A 27,870-nucleotide genomic window follows, 5' to 3' on the forward strand; every position below is an offset into this window, starting at 1 on the left:
CCTGGTTCTAGGATCACTAGGGCAGTTCATTGTGCAGAAGATAGCTGAACTTGTACAATCTGCAGGTTATTGCTCATTTTCTGGCTTCTTTTGTAGGGTGCGAGTGCAGGCCTGATGGAATTAGAGAAGTTCAGAGTAGTGCTTTAATGAGGATTTGCCATGGACAGGCAGGACGACAGTCATCTTGGCTACCAGGTGCCATCTACAGAAGCTTTGTGTCGGCCTTCCATACAACAACTTTGTGGACTGTGTGGTTCTGGCTCCCCTGTACCTGTGTGTTTAGTAACCTGTGGGCATCATTTCTGTCTTGATTGCCTGGAGGGCTTTTGGCAGCAGCTTCCAAATTGTGAAAAGCCCTGCCCGACCTGTACCTTGCCCAGGGATGGGCAAGCAAGTCCGAGGCAACAACCACTAAAATGTAGCAAATGCCCACTGCATCAACCATGTATTGCCCGGTGGAGTTGTCTGACCTGTGGAGAGTCCTATTGCCCTGAGCATTTTCAGCCACACATGCTGGAAGAGGAAAGTGGTGGGGTGGCACTGGCTGGGCACCGTGTGTGTAATGCAATGGTAGAAGAGGCGAGGAGAATGAATACTGGCATTCACTGGTGCCCAGAGCACAGGGACAGGCAAGTGGAGATGTACTGTGGTGTATGCAGAGTGTGCATCTGTACCCTGTGTCCCCTGCTTGGCACTCATAAAGGCCACCAAGTGACTCTTTTACATCAGGAATCCATGCTCAAGAAGGTAAGCCAATTTGTCCATGCTAAAGCTATAGCGACAGTTTTACAGTTTTCCCCCAGTGCCGCAAGTATTTTACTGTCACTTGCCAAAGCCAGAGGTGCCTAGGTGGCATTACTGAGAAATTCCTAGAACCATTATCATTAGTTATGATTTTGTCTTGCCGAACAACATAACATTATAAAACAGAGTAACACAATGTTAGGCCTTTTTATTGCTGGGTATACACGGAGGGTTTAAAAAATGCATGTAAACATACCTATCACTTAAAATGCATTTTTATGCACTTTTACAAGCGATTTAAAGCTTGCGTTTAAAATGCTAAAAAACTCATATCATCAGGGTTTCCGTTTTCGCAGCCAATCAATGAATGCTCTCCTGATTGCTCCCGCAGCCCTAGCAGAGCTGTGGCATGTGATCTGCATCCAGGAACACATGCCACAGCTCCAATAGGACTTAGGGAGCAATCAGACGAGGGGAGCTGTTAGGAGAGCAAAGCTCTGCTGATTCCTCCCGTGGTCCTAGCGGAGCTCTTCTTTGTTCTCCTGACCGTTCCACTGATTGCTACGCTAGGGCTGCGGGAGCAATCAGCAGAGCGTTCATTGATTGGCTGAGAAAAGGGAAACCCTGATGATGCTTGAGCCGTCATCAGGTTTCCTCTTTCTCAGCCAATCTACGGGTGCTCTGCTGATTGCTCCCGCGGTTCTGACGGAGCAATTAGCGGAGCTCTGGTTTCCTGATTGCTTTCGCAGCCCTGGTGGAGCTGTGGCATGTGTTTAGCTGTTTATAAATGTGGAAAAACACCCCCCATTGAAGTAAACAGGCGCGTTTTCCCGCAATTTCTGAATATTTTATTTATTAAATATTGCAAAGAGCGTTCTCTATACTGCTCAAAAACAAGCCTTAAGGAAATGCCCTGGTGTAGTTTAGCTCACTCGAATGCATGGGCTTTTAAATGGTAATAAAGGTCACCTTATAAATTACAATCTGACCTTACAATTAGGTTTATCATTTTTGTATTCAGCCAATCAGGCTTTTGTAATTCTTAGTTGATGGTAAATATATGGTAGCTAAAAGGATGTAAACAAAAAAAGTGCAAAACTTTTTTGTGTACCACAGTGCGAAAGTAAGAGTGGGCTGTCTGACCCCATCATATGGCCACAGTACAATGCACAGTATGTGGCTACATAGATATGAACCAATTCTATGGATATAGACTGCTAGATAGAGGAGAGCAATGAGCTCATCATGATGATGCTGCTGCTCCTTGTCCAATCACAAGTTGGGGTGAGGGGAGGCCACACAAAATGTTGTGGTAACCTCAGGACTACCTGGACAAAATTCTAGATCTTTTGACAGGTAAAACAGCTCTGCTAAAAAAAATGTTTTATTGGGTATTTTACGTTTATCTCTTTAATAACCTGCTATTAAATATTAGCTTGCAAAGTTCAGGTGATAAATCAAGATAAGAAGGATTTATAATGTAATGGTGACCAGGGGCAGATGTACTAAAAGCTTTGTATGTGCAGGCAGGATGAAACATTTTATTAACTCTATTTGGAGGGAAAAAAAATTACTTTTGCCTCAATGTCTTTTTACACATATAAAATATTTTGTTCAGCATCCCATACTTCTGGGTGTTCCAGATACCTGTATTTCCTCTGTGCCTCCCCATCTCCCATTACCATCTGCAGGTCCACTGGTCACTAATGTTTTCTTCCAGGAGCCACAGCACACAATGCAATCTGACACACCAGGATCAGGCACCCAGAACTGTTTTATCCTACAGAGACCACCTGCATTTTTAATTCTAAAAAATGTGGGGTAGTTTTTAAATACAAAAAAAAATCTTTAAAATGAAAATAACTATTTTTGTGTACTAATTGTATACTGGAACAAAACAATAAAAGTCACAACTGCTGAAATGTGGGTGTCCAGAACAACTCTTATTTTCAGAAACTAAAACTTAAATGGTCTGTGCATTTTGATTTAGAATGCAGCTAAATGCAATTCAGTTGGTTAATTTTTAAGCACCTTTACCCAGTTCTTGCTTTTATATATGCTGAAAGTTAGCCTGGGAGTTGCCTATTTGCTGTCCATGGTATGTAAATATTAGTTCTACAGAAAAGGAAATATAAAGTTCACATAGAATGCTGATAATTGCAGTCAGTGTACAAAGGTTGTGTCTACTGGCAGGAACATAATAATCAGTGTTTTCTCTACCCATATGTTTACCATAAAACAACTGTCATATTTGCAGATTGGAATGTTTTATGAATATTCAGACATTCTTGTGACATACAGTATATGAACCCAAAATAGACTATGCCAGACAATGGCAGATATAAGTATGCAGTATGCAAAACATGCTTAGAGATTCATTGCATCTATCAGTTTTTACATTTTTGATCTAATAGCTTCTGTTCAGCATTGGGACCAAATAGCATGCATTATACAAGTAGCATAGATCATTCCTATAATACCATGTATTGTTTAATCCAGGGCAGGATTTAATTTAAGACATAGAAGCCCATATTTAAAGGGCTCTCAGAAGTGCACACATGACTTCCCTGTAGTGGCACAGTAGGGTTAATTTTTATATTATAATTGATTTATAACCCACTATTATCTTTCATAGGACTGTACAAAGTAAGAAACAAGCACGGGCATAGTACAAAGGTGGCAAACAATATAAATGTCACAGCAAGTAATACAGACAATGTGTAAGAAAACATATAGCAATTATATATGTACACTGTAGAACGGTGTTTCTCGACCTTATTAACATTGAGGATCTCCTTGAAATAACTTTTAGGTCATCAGGGAACCCCTGCTATTATTATTATATCCACATATCACAGTACATTAGTGTGGTGGTCAGTGGAAGAATGTTGCCCTTTCAGATAAACCACAGGATCGTTGGTGTCAGTTAAACTGACCTGTAAGTCACAAACTGCTCATTGCTCACAGAATCCTGGTTGAGAAACACACCTATAGAGACTGTCACTTTTTTTTTTTGGTCAAACCCAATGTGAAAAGACCCTTCTTACTTCCCCCTGTGCTGTAAACTACTTTTGTAGAACGGGGTATTGGCCCTGTCCTTTTTGTGCTCCCCCTCCTGCTGAAGCATCCAAGACAGATGCATCCTGCCTACCCTTTGGCCTCTTATCGCTTTGGCAAAAGCATTGACGTTTTTCCTCTCCAAACCTACAATGAAGCTGTGTGATATGGGACATCAATGACTTTATTTTTCTTAATAGACAGTCTTCATATAGTGCCAACATATTACTCAGGGCTGTACATTAAATATGGGTTACAAATGACAGACAGATACAAACATTGAAACAAGAGACGACCCTGCTCAGAAGAGCTTACAATCTACTTAATGGATTCTTACAGACTTCTTTCAGGAAGTGACAGGAAAGCTCCCCAACTGTACACAGACTGCACAAATGAACCCTTCAACTTTTCCGTACCCCATTGAAAACTAAAAAAAAAAAAAAGAAAAAGAAAAGTTGTGGCAGTATATACATTCTAATACAATTTCTTTTGTATTATTTATAGAAAAAGAAGAGCCATAAAACATCACATCATTGGGAATGGGCATGGAAATGGCACTTGAGGTTATGATTTGACCAGACTCCATGCACTTTTCTCCTAACTTTTGTAGAAAATGTTGCTTTTTCGGTTTAGCAAACTGCAGACCATTTGCATGTACTTATTTATAAGATTTGACATTTTTTGATCTGTCTTTTTTTTATTTGAATATATAGTATACGTTTATGGAAATTATTAAGTAACTTCAAGTGTACCCTGTTAAATTTATACATCTTCTGTCCTTCCAGAGTTGAAAGTTATTCTGTTATTTAAATGCATTGGATGTCTGCTACAGTTGCAGTAAAAAAAAAAAAAAAACAAGCATATCTTATGAATAGGGAGGAATTGCTTGTGTTCATTGAGTTGTTGTGGGGTAGCTGTAATGGACTGTTGTCCCGTAGACCACCAAGCATGATTTGAGCTGTCATCCAAATTAAAGCAGTACTAAACTGTTAAAACAAAAAACTATGAGCAGGCAGATCCTATATTGTAAAAAATAACCTGATTGCACTTTTTTAAATACACTCAACCCATGTCTTCATTCCATTATGGGTGCCAACATCTTCTTTTGCTCCTCCATAATAGCGGATTGCTACCATTCTAAGGAATCCAAAGTCCCTAAAATGTAAAGAACATGAATATTTCAATGGGGTCAGAGTAGTCCCTAAGCACCCCAAGAGGGAGTCATTTAAAGTCTGGCAAACAAAGAAATGATTTATTATCATGGTAAAAGTTTAACGGGCATATCACAACTTCAGTGCAGGTTGCCTTAGTCCATAATAAACCTGGTTAGACCTGAATATAAGTTGTTCTTCTAGTTGTCTACAATCTGTTGATATTGACAGGGTGTCTAAAATGGAGAAAGGCTACTTTCTGAACATAAACATTTATTTATACATACAGATAAAAAAAACTATTTATCTTTATGTATAAATCCTACAATCTGTCCTGTTCAAACTACTTCATATTGTACTTGTAATTTTCCACCACAGCATCAACAGGTAAAGCAGGTGCAAAGCCTGCATTAGGTCAATGGGGAAATGTTCCCTTGAAAGCTTGTCATCTGCTCAAGCTGCAATAAACATGAGAAATTCCTCCTTATTAAATACACAAGATGTTATTTGCTGTTTCTGTTGCTCTTTAGGGTTATCTGTACTGGGTGAACCACAGCTTTTCAGATAGTTTGTAGCAACTAACTCTTGTGGATCTACAACAGATGGGTAAAGTTATCCTACAAAAATCAGTTCATTTTCAAGGATTGGCAATGCAACTTTAAAATTGTTAATGTAGTTTTATTGATATGAGAACAGTGTTTAGGTTTTAATTTAAACCCTTCCTTTGCTATCCCAAAATTTGCTGTTGGCAATATTGTAATCCGAACCTGATAGTATAAGAGTTTAGGAATGGATACGAAGAGAATGAATATGATCCTTAGAATTCACATCACTCAGACTTTGAGGGCCCATTTAGATTCATACATTGTGTATGCAGATTAATTAAAGTATCCCATTCAAAATGAATGGACAACACATGCTGACATGCAAAGAAAAGACTCGTTAATTAAACACAGCCCGCGGTGAAGCACTACAATGTGTTGTGGTGTGCTGTGGATCTATGTGTTGTACCATAATAGATAGAACTATATAGACCCCAAAGATAAACTCCTGGCATATATAAAATGGATTATTTAGGATTTGTATTCATTAAAATATAAACATATTTCTTTTTCAATACTGCAAGTAAAAGTACCTAAATCTTTGTTTATATTAGAGTCCCATACTAGCACAGCAGTGAGAGGGCTGTATGGTCAAATATTTAGGTTCTACTCCATTCCACAAGTTACATGAGATAAGATAAAGCCTTTTTAACAACTTTCAAAAACATGAAAATGGGAAAAGCTTTTTTCTAAATATGCTTCATTTCTGTGGACATATAGGAGTCAATTTGTTTTCAGAGTACACATAACCTCTATTTGCTTGTAAAAGACAGGGAACGGGTTCTGGGAAATTTGATCATATGTACACACTTATTCTATTCTGAATTCTAGCTAAACAAAGGAGTCATCTAGATCAGGAGTTGGCAAACTCCGGCTTTTAGGCCAGATACGGCCTGGCCTGTAGTTCATGCTTCATAGTTCACAGTATAAAGAAAAGATAGTTATGAAAAAAACCCTCATCAGTTATTTATTGTTCTGCATACTTAAATTTTCTTTTCCTTGGGGTTGTGGTGAGATGTTTCCTTTGTCTGCATACATTAGGATATATTGTGTCTTTTTTTTCTGAAAGTTGGGAGGCATGTTTATACTGCTGCCATTTTGCAATTATCATGATGTAGAATTGCAGAATGGCCCCTGCACAATAATTACACTTTTTTCATGTTCTAAGATGTAAAGTTATGTGAAATGCAGTAGAAACTTTGGTCCAAACATCCAATAATAGGCAAGACTGGAACAATTTTGTAAGTTCCTCTGCACCTGATCGGAAGTTTGTGTTTCTAATATTACACTTCACACTTTAGTATATCACATGCCTAATGCCTACATATCGCATGGACAGAAGAGTGATTGCTTTGTTGTGTGATTACTCTCCAGTGACAAAGATCACCAGCTGGAGGAGCCAGTGATATCATTTCCCAGCTGCTTCTCTGAATTTTTTTTGTCAGACTTGGTATCCCTTGAGGATATTTTATTCAATTTCTGTTCTTTTAATAGTAAGCATTGGTTGCATGCTTCTTCCAAGCTGGCTGCCCACTATTTTTTTTTTTTTTTATAATGGTCAGCTAACAAGCAAACATGGTTGTGTTTCTCATATTTAGTTATTAATATTATTTTGCATACTGCTTTGTGCTTGTGATTTTACATCACTTATGACATGAATGTGTGAATAACTTACAGACTTATTATTTTATGTATTTTTGTATTTAGTTATGCAGTTTTTTTGAATAACTTCAAACTTATACACTTTAACCAATTGCTCAACCTCACTAATCAAGTGTATGTAACCCTCTATGATTGGCATCATGCTTCACTATATTCAGATTGTGTTATTAAATCATTTTTTGTAAATATTTTGCAAAGTATTTACCTGAAGATCCTGATAAAAAACAGCACTTTATGTTGCATACTGGCAACAGTAAAACTGCGTACACACGTGCAATAATTATCGTTCGAACAAACGACTAACAACCGTTAAACATTAACAAAAAAGTCTACAATGACGCCGATGAACGAGAATAGTCGCTGGAAACAAATGAGCGTCCCTGCGGATCTGATTGGGTGAAGATTGTTTGCAATCTATTGTGTTTACGGTCGTTCAGTGATCGTGGATGGTTCTGCAGTACACTTTCTCCTTTACGTCACTTCCAGCAGCGTTCAAATGATCGTATCTAGCGTTTGTACATTGTTGGTGGATTATATTTGAATGATCGTATTGTTACAGCATGTACAGAATTGTGCACATTATGATCGTTTAAAAAAATCATGCATAATCATTAGTCGTTCGTTTTCTAACTACAATCATTGCACGTGAGAACCTAGCGTTAGTAAGTGGTAGTTTTGCAAATCTACCATGAATAGTGTGTGCATGGCTACTGTAGACCTGATACCAGACCAAACCAGATAAAAAGCTAATGTGTACTGCAACATTGATTGTAGGAAATCATTTTTTATATTTCTTAGGCCCTTAGGCCAGATACGGCCTAGCCGGTAGTTCGTTCCAGCCTAACGCCCCCTGGCAGATCCGGCCTAATGTTGGCAACCCGTGGCCCGGAGCCGCAGGTTGCTGGCGGTTCAGCCAGGGGGGATTAGGAACTACCAGAACTGCCAGTACTCAAATGCCAAATTGCTGTGGCTCCCCTATTTATCGTGTCTGGCGTTACTACTTCTGCCGCTGCGGTAGTATAAGGAACGCTCCCTGAAGGGAAATCCCTCTCCTCCGCAATGCATATGGACGAGAGGGATTTCACTTCAGGGGGCGTTTCCTGGTGGTGGGCGGGACTCCAGCCTAGTGTGCTCCCACCCACCTCTGAAATGGCCTAGTGGCCATAAAAATTTGCCGACCCCTGCTTTAGATTGAAGAGTAATGAGGGTACGGCTCTGTTATTATATGAACAGTTTATGGCCTTCTATGTGTTAAAGGAAATAGTTAAGACTCCCTTTAGTTGATGTCAGACTATCCATTTAAAATGTTTAAATCTTTGCAGTTCTCTGACTAGATCTTTTACCATCTTCAGTTAAAAAAAAAAGTTTGGAAATAGGCAAACCATAGAGAAGGATCTTTTTTATGAAATAAATAAAATCAAATAAAAATGCACGTAGGGGCAAATATTCTGTTTTGTGTTTGCCTATTGCCAATCTAAAAAGAAACCGTAATTTGATTGGCTGTTATGGACAATAGAGCCCTTTCTGAGACAGTCTCATTAATCATCACAGCGAGTGAACAGCTTGCAGTCTGAAGAGGTATTGTAGCATTGGTTAGCATACAAAAGTAACATTTGTAGAAGACAGACTTTGAAATAAAAGTCCTGAATAGCACCCATGTAGCAATACTGAGCATGTGCTGCTTTTTGTTTGGTGAGTTTCTTCCCAAATCAAAATGGCTATTTTCATGCCAGAGAGATGTTTTGTTTATTTGACTCCTCCATGCCAAGTTCCAATGTTTTCTCTTTTATTTCCATGATAATTTGGTCACTGGGGCAATGTGTCTGATTCTTCATTTGACCTTGGCTAAAAGAAAAGGTTGGCAGCTGCCATTTTTGTAATAAACAAGCAATGAAAAGGGTTCGCTGTGCATAATGAGTTATGGTAATATGTTTGTTTGATCATTTGTTTTTTAGTATAGTTTATTGTTGGACCAAACAATTAACTTTATAAAAATTATATTAAAATCTAAATTCTAATTATCTGTAAATGTCATGATAGGAAATGAAATTACAGTTTGTGTTCTTTGGACTGTCTTGCTTGCCAGCCACTGAATGCTGCACATGGCTGCCATGGCTCTGAACCTAACCATAGTGCTGCTGGTGCTGGAGACTGGGAGAGCATATGCACTGTTTTTAGCTGGCGATAGTAATCAAAGCAAAAAAAGTTTAAAAGAGTCAGCTAAACATGAAAAATTGTGTATTCATAATTAGGATTTTTATCCAGAAGTTGAAATTTGTAGTAGTTGCATTGTGGGGAGCTGCAGTGTGGGTGCTGTGCTTGCTAATGTAATGGTGCCATTTAACATGCATGTATTATCATGTGTTGTGATAACAAGCATTTTAACATGCATTACTGTAACAACTCAATCTGCATAGATTTAGCAACATTTTTCAGATATTAGCAAACCTGATTAGTTCCTTCTTACCATCTTTTTTGTAAATCTCCAGCCTCTGCTTTATACTGATTGAATCAGACGGTGCCATCTACAATCCTTGTTATCTCCTTCCTGCTCATATGGGTATGCAGGCGTTTAATGTGTGTTTTACTGCATGGTATGCTATGTTTTCATGCCAATTTTACATATATGCAAAGGAAAATATAAATGTACACAAGGTCTTATCTAGGGGTTGTGTTGTTTTGAGCACTTTCTATTGATGATGCATAAAGCATGACCTTTAGGAGCATTATTGGTGATGCTTTTTGTGATTGTGAACAAAATTGAGTTATTGGTCAAGTTGATGCTTGGTGTATTCAAGTTGAAGATTGATATAGTCAAGTTGAATTGGAAGTGTCCAGCAAGAATCATGAGCGGATATTACCAACATCAACCCCACCACTCTCCTCGATAGAAGGGTCATCCAGAAAGGAGAAGTCATAGTCTGGGTGTAGAGGAGGAACCAAAATGAAGTGGCCACAGCTAGGATGGAAACATCTGCCAAGGTGGAGGGGTCAACACTTTTTCAATTTGCCCACCCTCCGACCAACCCATTCTGGTGGCTTAGATCCTCAACTATACCTACCTACTGCCATGCCAAATTTTTTTCCTTGCTGTCCCAGTCACCTCTTCCCCTTCCACTGCTTAGGGCTGTGGTGGCAGTACCATGGGGATCCGGCAGTCAGACTAAAAAGCAGTGAGGCCATTCCAAACAGATTTCCAGGTGTTGTGTTGTTGGCCACCCCACAGCTGCCAACCTTGGCACTGGATGTCTATTGCCTAACAATAAATACAGCCATGTGATTACATAGTTCATTTATTTAGGTATATGTTGTTTGGTAGTAGCACCTTGATATTCCCTTTCTTTATCACATGGGTTTAAGCTTTGCTTTGTGTTCTCTCATCCTCACTATACTTTAATAGCAAATCGATTTAATTGCATCTTGGCGATTTTGCCAGTTGAATGGAGCAATCAGGCAGGTAAGAATGATTATTGAAGAAAGGACACCACGTGTCAATTTCTGCAATAAAGTCCTACCTGATCACAAATTTATAAAGTGGGACTAAGGGAGCTGCATTGGCAGTAGCTCTCCCACCATGCATAAGCAGCTAAGACTTTTGTAAATTCATATTTCTTGATGTAGCCAGCTGTAAACATTCCTGTTGATATTACTGTCAAATACCACTTCAGCTCTAAACCATTAATGTAAATAGCTAAGCTAATGCATATGTAACTATATTCATGTTCACAAAGTAGATGGACAGAAGTAGGCAGAGCTCTGGTTGTTTACTGACATCTGGTGGATCACTTGAAATATGAAAGTTAATCAAGGTATAAAAGAACTGGCAACTCCACTAAGAAACATGTTGGCAATTTGCCACAGACTTCCATTATTATTTTTATTTTAAGTTGGTAATTAATTACTGCCACATGCTAAAAAAAGATGTTACTTAAAAATGCTGACAAATAGGCAGCAAAAGTCATCTTTTAATTAGTGTACTTAAACACTTCTTCTACAACTTGACATGCAGGCAGTTCTTTTTTTTTTTTTTGGATTAGGGAAAATGCAAGTTCAGCAATCTTCTAAAGCAGCCTCCTTCTAGTTTTTTTTACTATCAAGTCACAAATAAGTTAACTTTTTTCCTCTATGTCTTGTATATTTGATAAATATGAAACATATCTGTAAAAATGGAATGCTATCATTTGCAATAATTATTAAAAATATTTATAATCAATTTATAAAATATTATAAGTAATAAAACAAAGCTTTATTACAAGGCAAGAGCAAGGGTCACAACAGAAGATCCAGTAATTTCACCTATTATGTCTCAACCCACAACTTACACCTTTATATAATTATGATGTCATATGATGGGTATTTAGAACTGTGTTCATTAAATTTGCAGTAGCAATACCTTTGTATCCCTTGTCCAACTGAAAACTTTTTTTCACTTTTGTAATCAATGCTTGTTATGAAGACAAAATTTGGGGTGATCAGTGCTGAAGCACTAGACTTCCCCTCTTGAAACGTTTCTACATTTCCTGTTGCCCCCCAAAAAACAGGTGATGGGTCTCTATCAGTTTTTGTGGATGCAGACCCCTGAAATCCTAAAAAGAATACATCCATGCCTAATTTCAAACTGTATTTTTTTTATATCAATTGCTAATATGAGGGGGTGCTGAGAAGTTCCTGGCTTTGCCCAGAAAGAAGAGAGCCAGAGTTATGAAATGACACATTTATTCAGCATATTCCCCTCTGAGACTGATGCACTTGGTACAGCGTAGTTGCAGCTTTTCTAGACTGTTCAAATAAAAGTTCTTTGGTTGGGCCGCTATTCCGCTCTCAGCAGCATCTTTGACGTCAGAAATGTCCTCAAAACGTTGCCCCTTCAGGTGTTTCTTCAAATTCGGGAACAGGTAATAGTCTGAAGGGGCCAGGTCAGTTGAATAGGGGGGATGGTGGACCAACTGGAAACCCAGGGTGTTCAATTTGCCAGCCACAACGTTGGATATGTGCGCAGGTGCATTGTCCTGCAAAAAAAGGACAACTTTGGTCAACTTTCCACGGCGTTTCGACTTTCTTGACTCCTTCAGCTGGTCCAGGAGGTTAGCATAATACTGTTTCCTGACACTAGAGCCCTGAGGTAGGTATTCCACCAACAGAATACTATCTTTGTCCTAGAAAACGGACGTCATGACTTTTTTTGACCGACTTCTGGGTTCGGAACTTCTTCGGCCGCGAATCCCGCTGTGGCGCTATTCTTTTGACTGTTCCTTGGTTTCAGGATCATAGATGTGAGACCAGGTTTCATCCTCGGTCACTAACCTGGCCAAAATGTTCTGCGCAGCTTCAAAATGGGCCAAAACAGCTTTGGTTGCTTCAACTCGTTCCTTCTGATCACTGTTCAAACATTTCAGCACCCACTTTGCTGAAAGCTTGCACATGTATAGGTTAGTGGTGATAACAAACCCAAGACGTTCCCGTGAGATGTCAAGTATCTGGGCTATGTTTTTTGAGTATATTCGCCGGTCCTCAATAACCAGCTCATGGACAGCATTGCTGGTTGCCGGGTCAGTTGAGGTTGGGGGGCGCCCACTACCAGGCTCATTTTCAACGATGAAATGCCCAGTCTTCAAACGAGATATCCAGGTTTTGACAGTGCTATAGGAAGGACACTTCTCCCCCAGTGTTTGTGACATCTCAGTGTGAATGTCCTTTGCTGACTTTCCCTGGAGAAACAAAAACATCATGACGGCCCATGACTCCAATAACGTGAAACTTGCTTGTTCCTCACAGCTTCTCACTAAAAGAAACAACAGTTTTAAGAATTGCAAAGGCCTGATATTTGCACAGTTACATACTAAGATATTAGGCTGTCATATGCCCCCACAATAATTTTTCTATTTCATCTGGAAGGGGGCAAAGCCAGGAACTTCTCAGCACCCCCTCGTACAGTGGAACCTCAGTTATCCGGCACCCACAGGGAATGGCCGATTCTGGATAAGTGTAGTTTCCAGTTAACTGAGCTTACTCCTGAAACTGAGGTTTCTTAGCCATTCAGCACTAGACTTGAATGGGGAGACTTGTCCCCATTCACCTCTAGTACTGAATAGCTAAGAAAAGGGAAACTCTTGTGACGCTTGAGCCATCATCAGGGTTTCCCTTTTCTCAGTAAATCACAGAACAAAGCAATCAGCGGAGCTCTGCTCTGCTCTCCTGGCAGCTCTGCTCTCCTGTTTGCTCCCGCAGCTCTAGGGGAACTGTAGTATGTGTTCTTGATGCAAGAGCAATCAAGAAAGCGGAGCTGTCTGGTGCCGGTTGTCTGAGTTTTCCGGTTATCTGAGTTCCGCATAACCAGGGTTTTACTGTATTTACCTTTACACATTTACACTGTTCTCTCACATATCGGTATGCGTGCCAGAACCAAGTCAGGCATTTAAAAATTCCAAATATGGGAAAGCATGTGTCTTCCTTCCCCAAGGGGGGGTCTAAGTTCCATTCATGTTCATTTGGAGCTTACACCATGGCTTTTTTTTCCTGACTGCAGCATGTGAATGATCAGGTAGGGAAGCAAAAGGAGAGTAAGTGTAAGCTGGCAGAGAGGTGCTGGTTATTAGGTATATATACTGCATATTCTTTTATAAGCCCTTCTAAAATAATTCAGAAACAATTCAATTTGTTGCATCCCAAAATGTCTGGAATTTACCTGATCTGTATATGTTTAGAAACCCTTTACATGAAAAATGGTGAAAACCATCCAAATACTTTAAGGGTAATCAGTCTGATGCAAAAAAAAGTTTTTCCTACCAACAGCTATCAATTGCTTACCACTGTCTTCCTTTGCATTATAAAACCATTCTTAAGGTAATGATTTCAACTTAATTTTTTCTGTGCCAACGTTTGTAAAATCTCACATCTCTTTCTGTCCATGTGTCAAGGAGTGAGGGAGATTCCCCAATGATTAAGTAGACCACAATAAAATCCTTATAAGGGGTTCTCGCCCTACTTTTGAAGAAAACTAAATATAAAGATTGGCATTACCACTTTAGGAGGCAAGGCTTCCACTCCTTTACCCGCAAAGTGGTAAATTATTGACCAGAGAAGCAAGAATCTATTTTTCTTGGTTAACAGTGGTGTAGTAAATTGCTTGTCAATCACTAAGACAAAGTTGGGGTTGGGCAGATGGCAAGTAATGTAATTTTTGCACAACTTTCTCCTGCAATTAAAGCGTGTCTTTACTATTTAGTAACAACATGTCAGACGACAGGTATTCCTGTGTGTTTGTTGGCTGATGTTTTCAAATTAATGTGTGCATTTCATGTAATTGTGGTTCTCAGTACAAAGGGCCTTTTATCAGGCCAAGGGACATATACAATATCTAGCACCATGCTTGTGTTATATTGCTTGCTGGTAATATTGTCCCATAGGCTCAATCATGAAAGAATAGTCTGTGTATTGTATTTTTGTAAAATTTAATCATACATAATGTTACATGTTTACAGACCAGTTATCCTCTCATATTTGGATTTGTTCATTATTTCTTTTGCATTTTTTAAAGTGTGACATGGTAAGTAAACAAGGAAAAATGGAGAAGCAAATACTTCTGTGTAATAAGGTATTTGTATAAAAACAGGCTGGAGACATTCAAGAAGAAGAGTTGGCACTAGGGTGGGTTACAGGCTAATACAGGTAGGTTAAGACATGAATATAGTGGAATGTATTTGTGATCATCACATCATGCCTCCATTCTCCACCAGCATCTAAAACTTTAATCAAAGAGGGTTGCTCACTTCACTCTTCATGTATAGCTGTAAAGATGGACTGGTGACAGATGGAATCTGGCCCTGTTTATTACCCATTGTTGGTCAGGTATATGCACATGTTATAATGAAGTGTTTCCATTTTTTAATTACCAATAGTGATGATTGGCATTATACACTGTGCACTGGTAACAGCTGAGCAAGCAGATCTTGCTGGAGTGTATTGCAGTCCTTCTGCTACTGAAAAAAGTGAGCCATACAGCCTTGCTGAAAACAATGTGCTATAGTAATAAACTTTCCTATTTCTTGTAGAAACTGATGAACAGATGCCTGGAGCAGCTTGATCTAAAGAGAATCAATGTACTTGGCAACATACAGAATATTGAGCAAGCTGCCACTGAACTTAAGGTATGAGGAACAAGAGAACATCACAGGGTTTAATTCAATACACACATGCTGTATGTATCCCATGTGTTTGGCATTTATTTTACAGCGCTTACAATCAAAGTCAGCAAAGCTTGCACTTAATAAAGGATATCTTTTTTTCTCCTTAACTCCTGCTAATGCATATTAAAAGTACAGGTTATAAGTAAAAAGTATATAAGTAAATACATATAGCACAAAAATAGTTATTATGCATTTTATCCATACAAAAGTATCTTCCAAAGAATACTTTATAAACTGATATCTATTTGTACAATATTAGTCAGTACTGATGGTAAGATAGCTGGATAAATACTGGTCACCATGTTGGACACTGCTAATAGGGAGGTGACTATAACAAGGGACCAAGAATGGCTTTACAGGAGGCTTTATGAATTGAGGTCAGGCCCAAAGCATTTACCTTATGGTATTGACTTTCTACCAGCATCTTTCTGTCTTTAATGTTATAAAATAAATGCAAGCATTATATTGAGGAAGGTATTTACTTAAAAGCCCAAAAAGCCTACCTGTTCTCACATTCCATTGTTCCATCTGTCATCTTCCTAACAAAGACAGTTGCTTTGTCTATGAGCTATTTCATTGATCTACTTTAAATCCTATGTCTTCAAATCTCTGCTCCCCCTCCATTGATTCTACTCATCCCTTGTGTCTCTGCTCCACTTTATATACCCCATTCAACTCCTCTGTCTCTGCTCTGCTTTACTTATTTCGTTCAACTCCTGCGCCCTTGCTCTAATTTTTGATCCCACTCATCCCCTATGTCTTTGCTCTCCTTCCCTGTTACCACTCCTCTAGGTATCCTATTAGCTTCTGACATCTGATCTCATCTCTTTCATCTCTGTTTTCTTTCTTAGTTCCCTTTCATCTTCTGCGCCTTTGCTTTCCTTCAATGATCTTACTCTGCTCTGCTGTCTCTGCTCTCCATCACTTCAACCATATCTCTACTCCTGCATTATTACTATCCTTTACCATGCCTATTCAGCTACGGTGTCTTTGATCTGTCCCCACTTATCTCTTGTGTCTTTGCTCTCTTTGGTGATCTCACTTAGCTTCTGTCTCTCTACTTTGCATCATTGTCCTTGTTCAGCTCTTGTGTGTCTTTTTATCCTTCTCTGTCTCCACTCTCTACATTACTGATCCTATGTTGCTAATTTGGTTCAAATTCACTGTCCTTATTCAGTTCCTGTAGGTCTAATCTCCTTTGTGGTCTTCAGGCAATGTGGCCCTGTTGTGCATCACTATCCCTAATCAGTTATTGTGTCTCTCCCCACCCTTACTAACTCTGCTTGACTTCTATGCTTCTATTTTCCTTGATTGCTGCCAAAGTCTTGAATCTCCTTTACTGTACCCGCAAATCTCCCATGTGTCTTCTTTTACTGGCTCCATTTTTCTCATACGTCTTTGATATCCTTCCCACTGAGCCCCCTTGTGTCTTATATCTATTTCTGTCTTAATTGCACATCTGTTTTTTGTTCTTGCTCTCTGCTCCCAAGCATCTCCTGTGTATCCTCCTTTACTATCCATGCTCATCATTTGAATCTATGATCTCCATGACTATCCTGGTTCAGCTTTTGGGTTTCTTTTTTACCTAACCCACCCACTCTTCTAAACTATTGCCCAATACTTTTTATTAATCTGGTGACAAATAATAATATTTATAGTACAATGTAAGGCAGCCTCCAGACTACACTATTACGTTTTCCTGCCCATTTAAATAGAAGCTTCCTCAAACACAACCGTAGTGTACATAAGCATATATAAACAGGAACACATTAAAACTCTTTGGAGTGCAAAATCCTATATTGGATAAAACCATGAGAACACACTACAGTTTTTAGATTATTATTTATAAAACATCATCTGGAAAAGCAATATTTTGTTACACATAAATAGCATGATCTAAAGGTTTGCTCTTTCTACATATTTAATATAGCATGTTGAACTATATTAGTATTTGTAAAACAGGAATCCCCAAGTTAACTGACATCTGGAAAAAGTAAGTTGACCTATTCATCATATTTAATCAAACGATTGATCTTTATATAAACAGTGCCTACAGATGAAGATGATATACTTAGAACACGGCATAGTATATTCATTCTTATCTAACGTAAAGGCAATGCAGATTTTTTCACATAGAAAAAGGTACACCCCTATATATAGCACCACTTCATGTCCATGAAAGTAGAGCAAAGTGTACCAGAATTTGTATTTGAAAAAAGATATAATGTTTATTTGTTAAAATAAGTTGAAAAAGTCCACAATTTTCACAACATGCACACCTTTTCACTTGACTGTAATCACAAAATAGCTTAGTTTGCAAATATTAGATTCTTTCCACAACTTCCTAAAGTTAATAATTGCCACTCCCAGGTCAGAAGAAGAGATATGAAAATAGTTCAGATGTATGCACATTAATATCTTTTCCCCTAATTAAAGTTTCTTTTTTCCAATTGTTCCGCAACTTTTCCTATGACACTTGGTTTTCCCTATGTCCCATGCACATTCTTTGGGCCAGTCTGTGTGAGCGATGGTAGAGGGGTTACATAGCAGTAAAATCTGTTGGTGGGGTAGTTTTAAAACACAGAAACAAGAGCGTATTTAGTGCCAATGTTCATCGGCTTTTGGTCATGTCAGATATACGTCTACCCCATACACATCTACGGACATGAAAAATCACCTTCAAGAATGATAAAGGCAGATCAGAAAAAGATCATTTACTGGTGAAATGGGCCTGCAGTAAAATCTGAATGATGTTAGAAGCATCTCAGTCTGTTATCAATTGTGCACCTTATTTGTGGCCCAAAGACCATTGTCAATGAAGGGAAAATTAAACTTTCATTTTCCCTCATATCCATAAGGAAGGAATAGCTCAACCTACCCCCTCAAATCTCTATACATGCTTAGATCCTTCTCCGCAATCCATTGTTTATAAGGGAACTCCTCCAGATCTGCTTACAAGAGTCCCCCTACCCTTTTGCCTCCATCCCTCTAGGCCCCTACATTCACAAACCTAAACTTCAGGAAAAACAATTTCCATTCCATTTAACCTAAATTACCCACAAACATTTTATAATTAATACTCTTACCACTAAATGTTTTTACGTACAAGTACATTTACCTTTCTTTTAAATGGCAATTATAGCATGTTGCCTTTGGTTTTATGTGAGATACATTTTTATCAGAAACCTGGACCCAGACAGTGTCCTTAGTAGGGTTAAAAAACCAGGCTTGCAATGCCTACCATCAAGCTGCCAAGTGTATTTATTGTATTCAGTGATTCGTGGTGATTGCATGTTACGTAAAACAAAGGGTTTTCTTCTTCTAGCTGTATTACACATTGCAGTTTTCACAGGAAATAGCTTTTTCTATTCCAAAGTCCTAAATTGATTACCTCTTCTATATGTATTTCCAGTTGCTTATCACCTTGATTCTACCTCTTGAGAACCTTTACAGCGGATGGTTATTAGAGGGCTTTGTGTTATAATGGATGAGTATTATTTACACACAATACTTTATCAATATTCCTAGGCATAGGAGTACTATGAAATAGCTTAATGTCTATGTCAGGGTAAAAAAAACATGTAGTATCTCTTTAATTCATGCACATTTTCACATATTTTATCATTTCTAAGACCCTAAGAACAGAAAATGTCAGGATCTGACACATAGCCCTTCCTATGGTGTGTAAATTCCCCCACCTACTAGATTGTAAGCTCTTCAGGGCATGGTCCTCTCCTCCTGTATCACTGTCTGTATTAGTCTGTCATTTCTAACCCCTATTTAATGTACAGCACTGCGTAATATGTTGGTGCTATATAAATCCTGTTTATTAATAATAATAATAATAATAATAGCATTTTTGTGGACATAATCACTACCCTTCTTTTCTCATGACATCAGCAATAAATAATATGTAGTCACAAAACAGGGGGCAGTTTATCAAATATCATTTCTGGAGCAATAGCAAAAAAATGAGAGTGATATGAAAATGTAAGCACAAGGATATCCAGTTAACTGTACCAATTGTTTATCAGTATTTATGGTATTGCCTATTATAGTTCAATTCAATTAGAAACTCACATAGGACAATTTGGTAGTTTTACCAATTTTGTATTGTTTGAAATCTTTACAGTATTTGTTACATTTCCCATTTTGCAGATGAAATTAACCAGTTCAACCCCCACACCTGTACCTCCCAATCCTCCCTTATAGACCAAAGCAACTTGTACACTTCTACTATGGGTTATATTTTGTCATTTCCTAATAAATCAAAGTACGTATATTGTTTTTGTACAAAAAACAAGACTTTCTTTTCATAATGATCTTGTCTTGCAAAAATCATATTTTGCTTTTTATGTAATCCACACAACTAATAGTGAAGAAAAATAGAAAATAGTTCAGTAGAGAAGATCAGGGTAAAATAAAGGCTACCAAGTGGTTAAATAGTGTTTTTTGTTGTTGTTTTTTTTGTACTTGTAACTTAACTGGCAACATCTGCAGTGTAGAGCTCATATTTAGTTTTGTGGATGAATGCAACGGTCAATAAAAATAATGCTACTTTGTATTTCACAATCTCCTATTGGAAAAATGTTTTATAACCATTTTGTCAGTTCATTTTTTTTACATTAGCACCTCAAATAGACACTAAATTAAAACTAAAGGTAGAAGGTCTGTATATTCTACACATTTGCTGTGTACTTTTTTTGTATTTCCAGTTACCAACTGGTTAATTGTCAAATAATTTGTTGAAAAAATTTAAAGTAAGTATTTGTTGTGCCCCCTATAAGACAAACAATTTGAGACCAACCAAATATTGAATTGCTATACTGCTTCCACATCGCTATATAGCTATATCGCTAGCTGTAATAAAATGACATGTTGTAACTTCTGCTGTGAACATATTGTAATATATTGTATGGTCTGAATCTCTCACAATTGCCTGGTACTCTTATTTGTGTCCCCAGGCTTCTACTCTGAAAACTACAGACTCCATGGCATCAAAATTTACAGAACTGCGTCTTGTTCTTGATGAAGAAGAAACATTGGTAAAGAAACACATTGATGACAAAGCTAAAATGGTCCTATGGGCCTATGATGGTCAAATAGAGACATGTCAAAACCAGATAAGGGCCATTGACAAAATATCAACCAAAATCAGAGGTATACATCAACAACCTGATGCCATACAACTCATCCAGGTAAGGTGGTAAAATTTGATTATTACACTGGTATCTCCATTGATAGTATTGTATTGACATGTGCATGTAAAGACAGCAAAGGTGGCACACACTACAGTAAAAGTACCTAAGGACATTAGATAATGTATTCCCAATCAAGCTGTCAAATTGGAGAAGATTAGTTTGTAAGCCCCCCAGAATAGCAATAGTTGTGGTGCTATAAGTATAGTTGGCTGCAATCATGTGTAGGGAAGGCAAACCTGCAACATATAAAAGTTAACAGGGGTTCTAGCTCACCCAAGTGTGTATGTATGTATATATTTATTACTGCTCAAAGAGTAATGTCGTAGAAGCAACCCTAAATAGAAACTTATATGGAGTATTTTCAATCTGCTGCCTTCCTTATAACTATTTACATGCAAAAATTATTAATTCAGGGTTCAGACTGGTGGTGAGAACAACAGTTCCCAACTGTTACGCTAGTTTGGTTAGCACTCTTTGCCATCAAATGTTCACTTACTACTGCCCCATTCATTCTCTATAGTTGACCACTGGTGAGATATGGTTTGCAGAAGTAATCACACCACAACTTCACTGCCCGTCTAAACATACCCTAAAATGCGTCTAAAATACATACGTATTTTGATACCATCACCTGCTACAGGTTATAAAATAGCAAACTGCTTCTCATTGCCCTCATGGAATTTACCTAGTGTATTAGTTAATTACCCTGTAATGATCATCTGCCTGTAATATCTCTTCTACTGCACTGTGTAACTCATCATCTCATTGCTTCATATACCCAATATACACTCTGTGAAGTCAATAGAAATAAAACATTGAGTACTAACTGCATCCAAATTCTTCTTGTGAACACTAATTATTGTGCTGCACCTCCTCCTAATAGCAAATAGCAAATGAAAAGAAATCCAAATAAAAATGACTCATTACACTCTTACATAAGAGTATTCCCTTCACTAATACTGTGGGGTTTTCAGTTCATCCTAAAAACTTCCTAGTCTAGTGTTAAACCTGGGCTATCTGCTTACATGGCTCGTATATTATATACTTTTAGGAACCATACATACATTGACACATGGCTCTACCATATGTTGTGATGATATATCACACATTGAGGATTTATTACTGCTTAAGGAACCGATATTTCATTTCATCATATAATTTTTTAATGTTTAACACATGTATGATTACTTAAAGAGACCCTATTGTCAAACTTATGTTCCATAAAATCAAATGTGCAATTCAATTTATAATTATCTACAAAGGGGAAACATGCTGCATTATAACACTTGGCTTTTCTGTTCCTTTACGGACATTTTTAGGTTGGTGACTGGGTCTCTTTAAATTGTGTGTTGGGGAAAAATAATATTTAAAACTAATGACAGTATTACATCTCTGCAATACATGTACATTCCCCCACAAATGTATTTGGCTACCTTGTCCAGTTGTGGATGACAATGCACACAACCTTCTTGTAGACTAAATCTATGCGCACACGTCAGATCATTGTCGCTTTTCTCATGCAAAGATATAACGTGTACAGTGACCACTGTCACTAGAAGGCGTTAGAAGAGAACAGTGCATCAGAAGTCTCATGTCTATACATTTCATTTCATTTTTTTTTCATTTTATTCATTTTTTACATGCATTTTTTCACTGGCAACACACCAAAATATAAACGTACAGATATGTATTTTTGGTGACACAGCGCATGGTTATGCATTATCTTGGATTGTGGCAAACTGCAACAATTGTACAAAAGACTTGCATTTCTTTAGTGTGTTAGGATGGCAGTAAAAATTAATGTAAAAATAATAATACATGTAACATGCATGCTAATAAGTGTTTACTGCAACACACCAAAGCAATAAAGTGTGGACCCAACCTTAGAATTGGTTCAGTGTAGAACATACCATTTACCTTTATTTTCAAATAGGAATTCACAGCATCAGAGAAGGAGATCAAGACTTCATTAACTCCAGCTGAAAAGTTGCATCCAGTCCCTGTAACATTTGAACATGTGGAAAATTACTATGGATCCTTTATAGAAACTCTCCAAACTTCATTCAAGGAGCCCCTTGCAAGCCGTCTTCAAAAAGGTGAGCATAGTAGGTAGGTGTGTGAGCATTTAGCAGATGTTAAACATTTCCATATGACTTTATTATTAATATTATTATTAATAAACAGGATTTATATAGTGCCAACATATTACGCAGCGCTGTACATTAAATAGGGACTTAATGAAATGTGAATGTGAAAAAGGATGAACTCTTCCTTATATAGTATAGCCCGGGCATGGGCAAACTACAGCCCCCGATCCATATTTATATGGCCCGTTAGGGTTTTTTATCTGGCACGTTGAACTCTCTCTACTTCAGCCGCTCCGCTGAAGTAGATCTGGGGTCCCCGGCTCTGGCCGGTGCCCCCCTAAGCAGGGTCAGGAGAAGGACCCCGCTGGGGGGCACACCGGCCAGAGCCACGAATCATGTTCCCTGTACAAATCCTGGGCTCTGGAAATGGGACAGAACTCTCCCACTCTCCCATCGGCGCTGCATCCATCTGATCCTGGCCCGGCCCCCCTGCCAAATTTTAGAACCCATTGTGGCCCCTGAGCCAAAAAGTTTGCCCACCCCTGCTATAGCCATTACATAAAGATACTTTATAAAAAGTCACTTTTATAAAGGGGTTATCCAGCTAAAGTGCACTGGACCAGCCGGCCATCCTTGCTGATTCCTGACGAGTGTCTCTCACTTTATAACAATTGTTATTGTGTTTGATCTTGAGTAAAGAAAAGTGTTGCAACAAATAAGTGTTGTCCATTGTAACACATTGTTGGTTTCAGTGATGAGTAGCACTGAAAATGTATGTTTGTGAATATGTCTTGACATGAATATTCTGAATATCAAAATGATTTTCAAGTTAGTTGCAAAGCCCCTATGGGGCCGTTTGGGAACATTATGGTAGTTGTTCCACAAATTAAAGTCACTTTATTTTCAGGAAAATTCATTTTTAAAGCTGCCTGACATTTAAATGTAATTACACAGTTAGAGTTAGAGTTATTTGCAAAGTTCCCATAGTATTGTCATCTAAAATTACTGTTGGTGGTGAAATCAAGGGTATACGTCACTGTAATTGAGTATATGTTATTATGTATGTAGAGAAAATTCATAATTAAAAATATTCATCTTTTTATTAAGATTCATTTAGAGGCCTCAGAGAAAGAGCAACACCTGGGACGTTAATTAAAACAAAGTCCTTTGTGGACAGATCACTCTTCTTAAAACGTAAGTTCTGTTAGACCTGATTGCATGGTTTATTATTGCATTCCATACCATGGCATGACTGATTTTTCAGACAGATCTTGCAATCAATTTGAAAAATATTTTCAGTATAAACTGGGGGTTTAAAGGGTTCAATGATAAAGGTTTATTCTTGGGTTTTATTCAGCTAAGAATATCTTTTGTCAGAAGGCACCATAATCCATTAAACAGAAATATGATTAAATATTAATCAGAACAAGTTCTGTAGGAGTAGGGAGTATTCACTGACAACCAACGGCTAAGAGCGCTGTACAACTTCAACAACATTGATGTATTTAATATATACAAAAGTGACCGGGACATTCATGGTTCTGAAATAGAAACAATGGTGTATTTTTACATTGGCTGCTGTAAGGAAATATAGGAGTACTGTCATTAGCTAGTGGTTATCAGGAAGCACTCCCTGCTGTTTTCAGATAGAAATCTTAGTTGCTATTTCTGCAATGCAGTTCAAAAACCATCAGATACTTTTATGAGAAATGGAAGCACGCTACATTAGACGCATACAACAGAGAAAGAACAGAGCTGGCAGTGAATTATTCAGTACTGCTCACTGCTGGTGGTTGATAAATCTGTGAAAACCCAAGTCTCCTCAAGAACCAACAGTGAACGTGGCCATGTGGCTGGTGAAAGTGGCCAATGTGTTTCTGTACTAAATCATGTTTTCTGTGTCTTCATTCTCCTACATTACAGTTAAGTTCTGGGATCAGCAAGAGTGCAAGATATCTACACAATTGAATATTGGTTTCCAAAGAAATCAACTCACAGATTTTGTATAATACTTGGAAAACTTTTTGGCACTTTGATTTTGATGAGCTGCTGTAAACTGGACTAATAAGTGATTAGATTATGTAATACATTTCTTTACACACTAGATGGCAGCAAATCAGTATATTGGCCCATGCAGTTCTGAAAAACAAATTGATAAAAGCATTTTACTAATATTCAGGTTTTAGTGTGAAATAAAAATTGGCTTTATTTATTAAGCAGGGAGTTATTTTCACAGAAGTGCTGTGGGAAACAGAACTGTAAAAACAGACGTTAGAAATTTGCTTTATTTATTCATAACAATTTATAGAAATTGAAGTGGTAAATGTATTATTACAAATGACTTAATAATGTCTTTATAGTTATGTTTATCTCAGTCTTACCTTTATGTATTATTAAGACTTCCATTAGAGATGCTTGCATTTATAGCTCTATAAAGACTAAAAGTTTTATCTGCAGATCGGTTTATTTACTGCATTTACAATAAGAATCTCATTTTACTTTATTACCAAGCTAGTTTTCTACGACTTTTAGAGGAAGAATTTAGGTGATTTTTTTTTCACATCAGCCTGTTGTGAGACCTGTGAATGTGTTCTAAAATATCACACTGTATTATTTTCTGGGTTCATTTATTCCAACAGGGAATCTATATTTCAAGTTTTATTAAACTAAGAATGTTTGTGAAAACTGGAGCAAAAGTCAAATTGTAAGTCATCAGATGTGTGCTTTGCAATTCTGATTGCTTTTAGGAAATATTATTGGAATTTTTAACTCTTTTGGTTCTGTGCAGTATATATACCTATGGAGAAGAGAAAAAAGATGCTCCAGTACACACTTTGTTCAACAGTCCAGATGAATGGGGGACCCTTGGTTACCCCCAGATGCATTGACTTTTAATGATAAAAGAGCCGACATAGAATGAATTCTAGATACATTTTGCTTATGTACGCCCTTCAATGGGTTCACCTCCAATACTAATGACACTGATTTTGTTATTAAACTTGTTCTGTATCATGCTCCTTTTTCCCTCATCTGTCTTTTAGGTATTTTATTAGACTTGTAGGGTCTGTGTCTGTGACATCCATGCACCCAACACTCAACCTTACATAGGAAGGCATTTCCAACCATTTATAAATACGTATTGTTAGTCAGAATGTCCTGGCTCATTGGGCCCCACTAAACCCCTTAGCTTATCACCAAATTTGAATTTGTTCTGAATTATCCAAAGGTTTTATATATTCCCTTTTTCTAATTTACCCAGAGTTTTCCAAGAAGGTAATTCAATCTGGTTGTATGTGTACCTAGGCAAGAACAGTTTTATATTGGTTATATCTTATACTTCTTTTGTATTAGGAAAAACTTGTTTCTTCTACTTTAGTTAGTTTTGAGTCACTGACCTGAAACAGATCAGGAGTTTTGACATTGGTGTGACTTGTACTTAGATGATACCTGCTTACCCCAGAAATCAGCTTTAACTCCGTTACTTCTTGGTCATTATCTCAATGGGAAAGAATCCATATTACAACGGCAGTGACAACCCTCAGATTTTCTGTAACAGCTGTGTATTTATTATGTGGCCACAAGATAGCAGCAGAACATTTCTATTCCCAGCTACAACTGCTAAATATTAATTGTATTTTCTTTAGATGCCAGATGTCCAACGTTGGATCCTGATACAATGCATCCCAAGCTAAGGCTTTCTGAAGACCTCCTTACAGTAAGCTGTGCCTGGTTAGGGAAATTCAATTCCAGTCACCCTCCAAGATTTGATAAACTCATGCAGATATTAAGCAGAGACTCTTACTTTTCTGGCACTCACTACTGGGAGGTAGATGTCCTTCGAGCAGGTCAAGGATGGTGGATAGGTATCACGTACCCATCAATCCAGAGGAAAGGTGATTCTGAACTTAGTCGCCTTGGGTGGACCAGTGGATCGTGGTGTATTAAAAGATATGATTATGAATACTGGGCCTTCCACAAAGGAGAAAGAAAACCCATTTATCTTAACAACCCACCAGAGAAAGTTGGGGTTTTCTTGGACTATGAATCTGGAGTTCTTTCTTTCTTTGATGTCACAGCAGGAATGAGACAATTGCATACTTTTCGCTGCAGATTTACTGAACCTCTCTATCCAGCTCTACGGTTATGGGATGGGTCAGTCACAATTTGTAGAATGACTTAACACTTCATACTGATTGTACAACTTTTTGAGTTAACTTTCTACATTTGTTAACTAGTCAGACACAATTACCAGAATCTCTTAGCTTGCAGCAAAATATGTTTAACTTTACAAAGCAAATTTTATCATACCGGAAAAGTACCTATTCCAAGCAATAAATCATTTGTATTCTATGTATTTTTATATGAATATTTCTAAACAATTAAATACTCAAATATTTGTTTCCTGTAATTTGATGAAAAAATAAATCCATATCCACAATTATGCGAAAAAAATAAAATTGCAAAATATCTTTTATACAGAGAGAAACGGTTGCAGGACTTTTTTGGCTCTGTAAACTAACATAAAGCTTGCTTGGCTTAGCATTAACCTTATTAACCTTATAGATATGCATGCAGCTATGATGCTTGTGCCAAAGCCAATTGCAGCTTCAGGTGTAAGGTCCTTCAGGTGGTTCTTTATTGAACTAAAACGAAAATGGAGTTTTTGTATGTAAAACTCTTTGCTTGTTCATTAAGGGACACAGATCCACCCTTCTGTGTTTACAACCATGCTTTCTGTAATTGGCATTATACTTGGAACCCAGAGGCTGCAGCTAGAATTGCTAGGAACAGGAAATACAAACTGATCATATTGGCCATTTAGACATTAAAATGTGAGTTTACTTATTTCATACATGCCTTCAACACAGGCCTGACCTCAGTTTTGGAGTCTTCAGGGTCATTAGATTATTAGAAAGTTTGCAGCAGCTTACATTATTTCAGTAGTCAGTTGTACTGATAATAGGCTGCAGCCAATCTCATTCATGTTTTTTCTTTAGTTTGTACTATCATATGTTCGTGTGATATTGATGTAAAATAAGCAAACTTTACAAGAGTTGGTCAGTATTAAGATATCTCCACAAAGTTTGCATAATTTATAGAAAAACATGAGTTTAAGATGTAAGTAATATTAGAATCTGGGTGTAAATATGTTGCCATTGCTACTTATTTGTGCTCTTTGT

At 37.7% G+C, this 27,870-nt stretch overlaps 1 protein-coding gene across 2 annotated transcripts; it reads left to right on the plus strand.

Moving 5' to 3' along the window:
- Nucleotides 1-27,176, plus strand: TRIM14 (tripartite motif containing 14). Of its 2 annotated transcripts, XM_072404545.1 has the most exons (6): nt 3-747; nt 15,268-15,363; nt 20,367-20,600; nt 22,537-22,699; nt 23,798-23,884; nt 26,335-27,176. In XM_072404545.1, the coding sequence occupies exons 1-6, from the start codon at nt 160-162 to the stop codon at nt 26,868-26,870; spliced, it is 1,704 nt and encodes a 567-aa protein (XP_072260646.1). In that variant the 5' UTR covers nt 3-159; the 3' UTR covers nt 26,871-27,176. The 2 variants fall into 2 exon arrangements, with proteins under 2 accessions (XP_072260647.1, XP_072260646.1); XM_072404546.1 differs by lacking the exon at nt 23,798-23,884 and having other exon boundaries at nt 1-747.
- The last annotated feature ends 694 nt before the right edge of the window (nt 27,177-27,870 follow it).

The sequence above is a fragment of the Pyxicephalus adspersus genome, chromosome 3, assembly GCF_032062135.1.
Source record: "Pyxicephalus adspersus chromosome 3, UCB_Pads_2.0, whole genome shotgun sequence".
In the NCBI taxonomy this organism is placed as follows: domain Eukaryota; kingdom Metazoa; phylum Chordata; class Amphibia; order Anura; family Pyxicephalidae; genus Pyxicephalus; species Pyxicephalus adspersus.

Excerpts from the sequence above, each read along its gene's own strand:
- TRIM14 (XM_072404545.1), top strand. The coding sequence starts at position 160 with ATGGACAGGCAGGACGACAGTCATCTTGGCTACCAGGTGCCATCTACA. Across the intron at positions 15,364-20,366 it reads AAGCTGCCACTGAACTTAAG|GCTTCTACTCTGAAAACTAC; the intron begins GTATGAGGAACA and ends TTGTGTCCCCAG. Across the intron at positions 22,700-23,797 it reads TGCAAGCCGTCTTCAAAAAG|ATTCATTTAGAGGCCTCAGA; the intron begins GTGAGCATAGTA and ends CTTTTTATTAAG.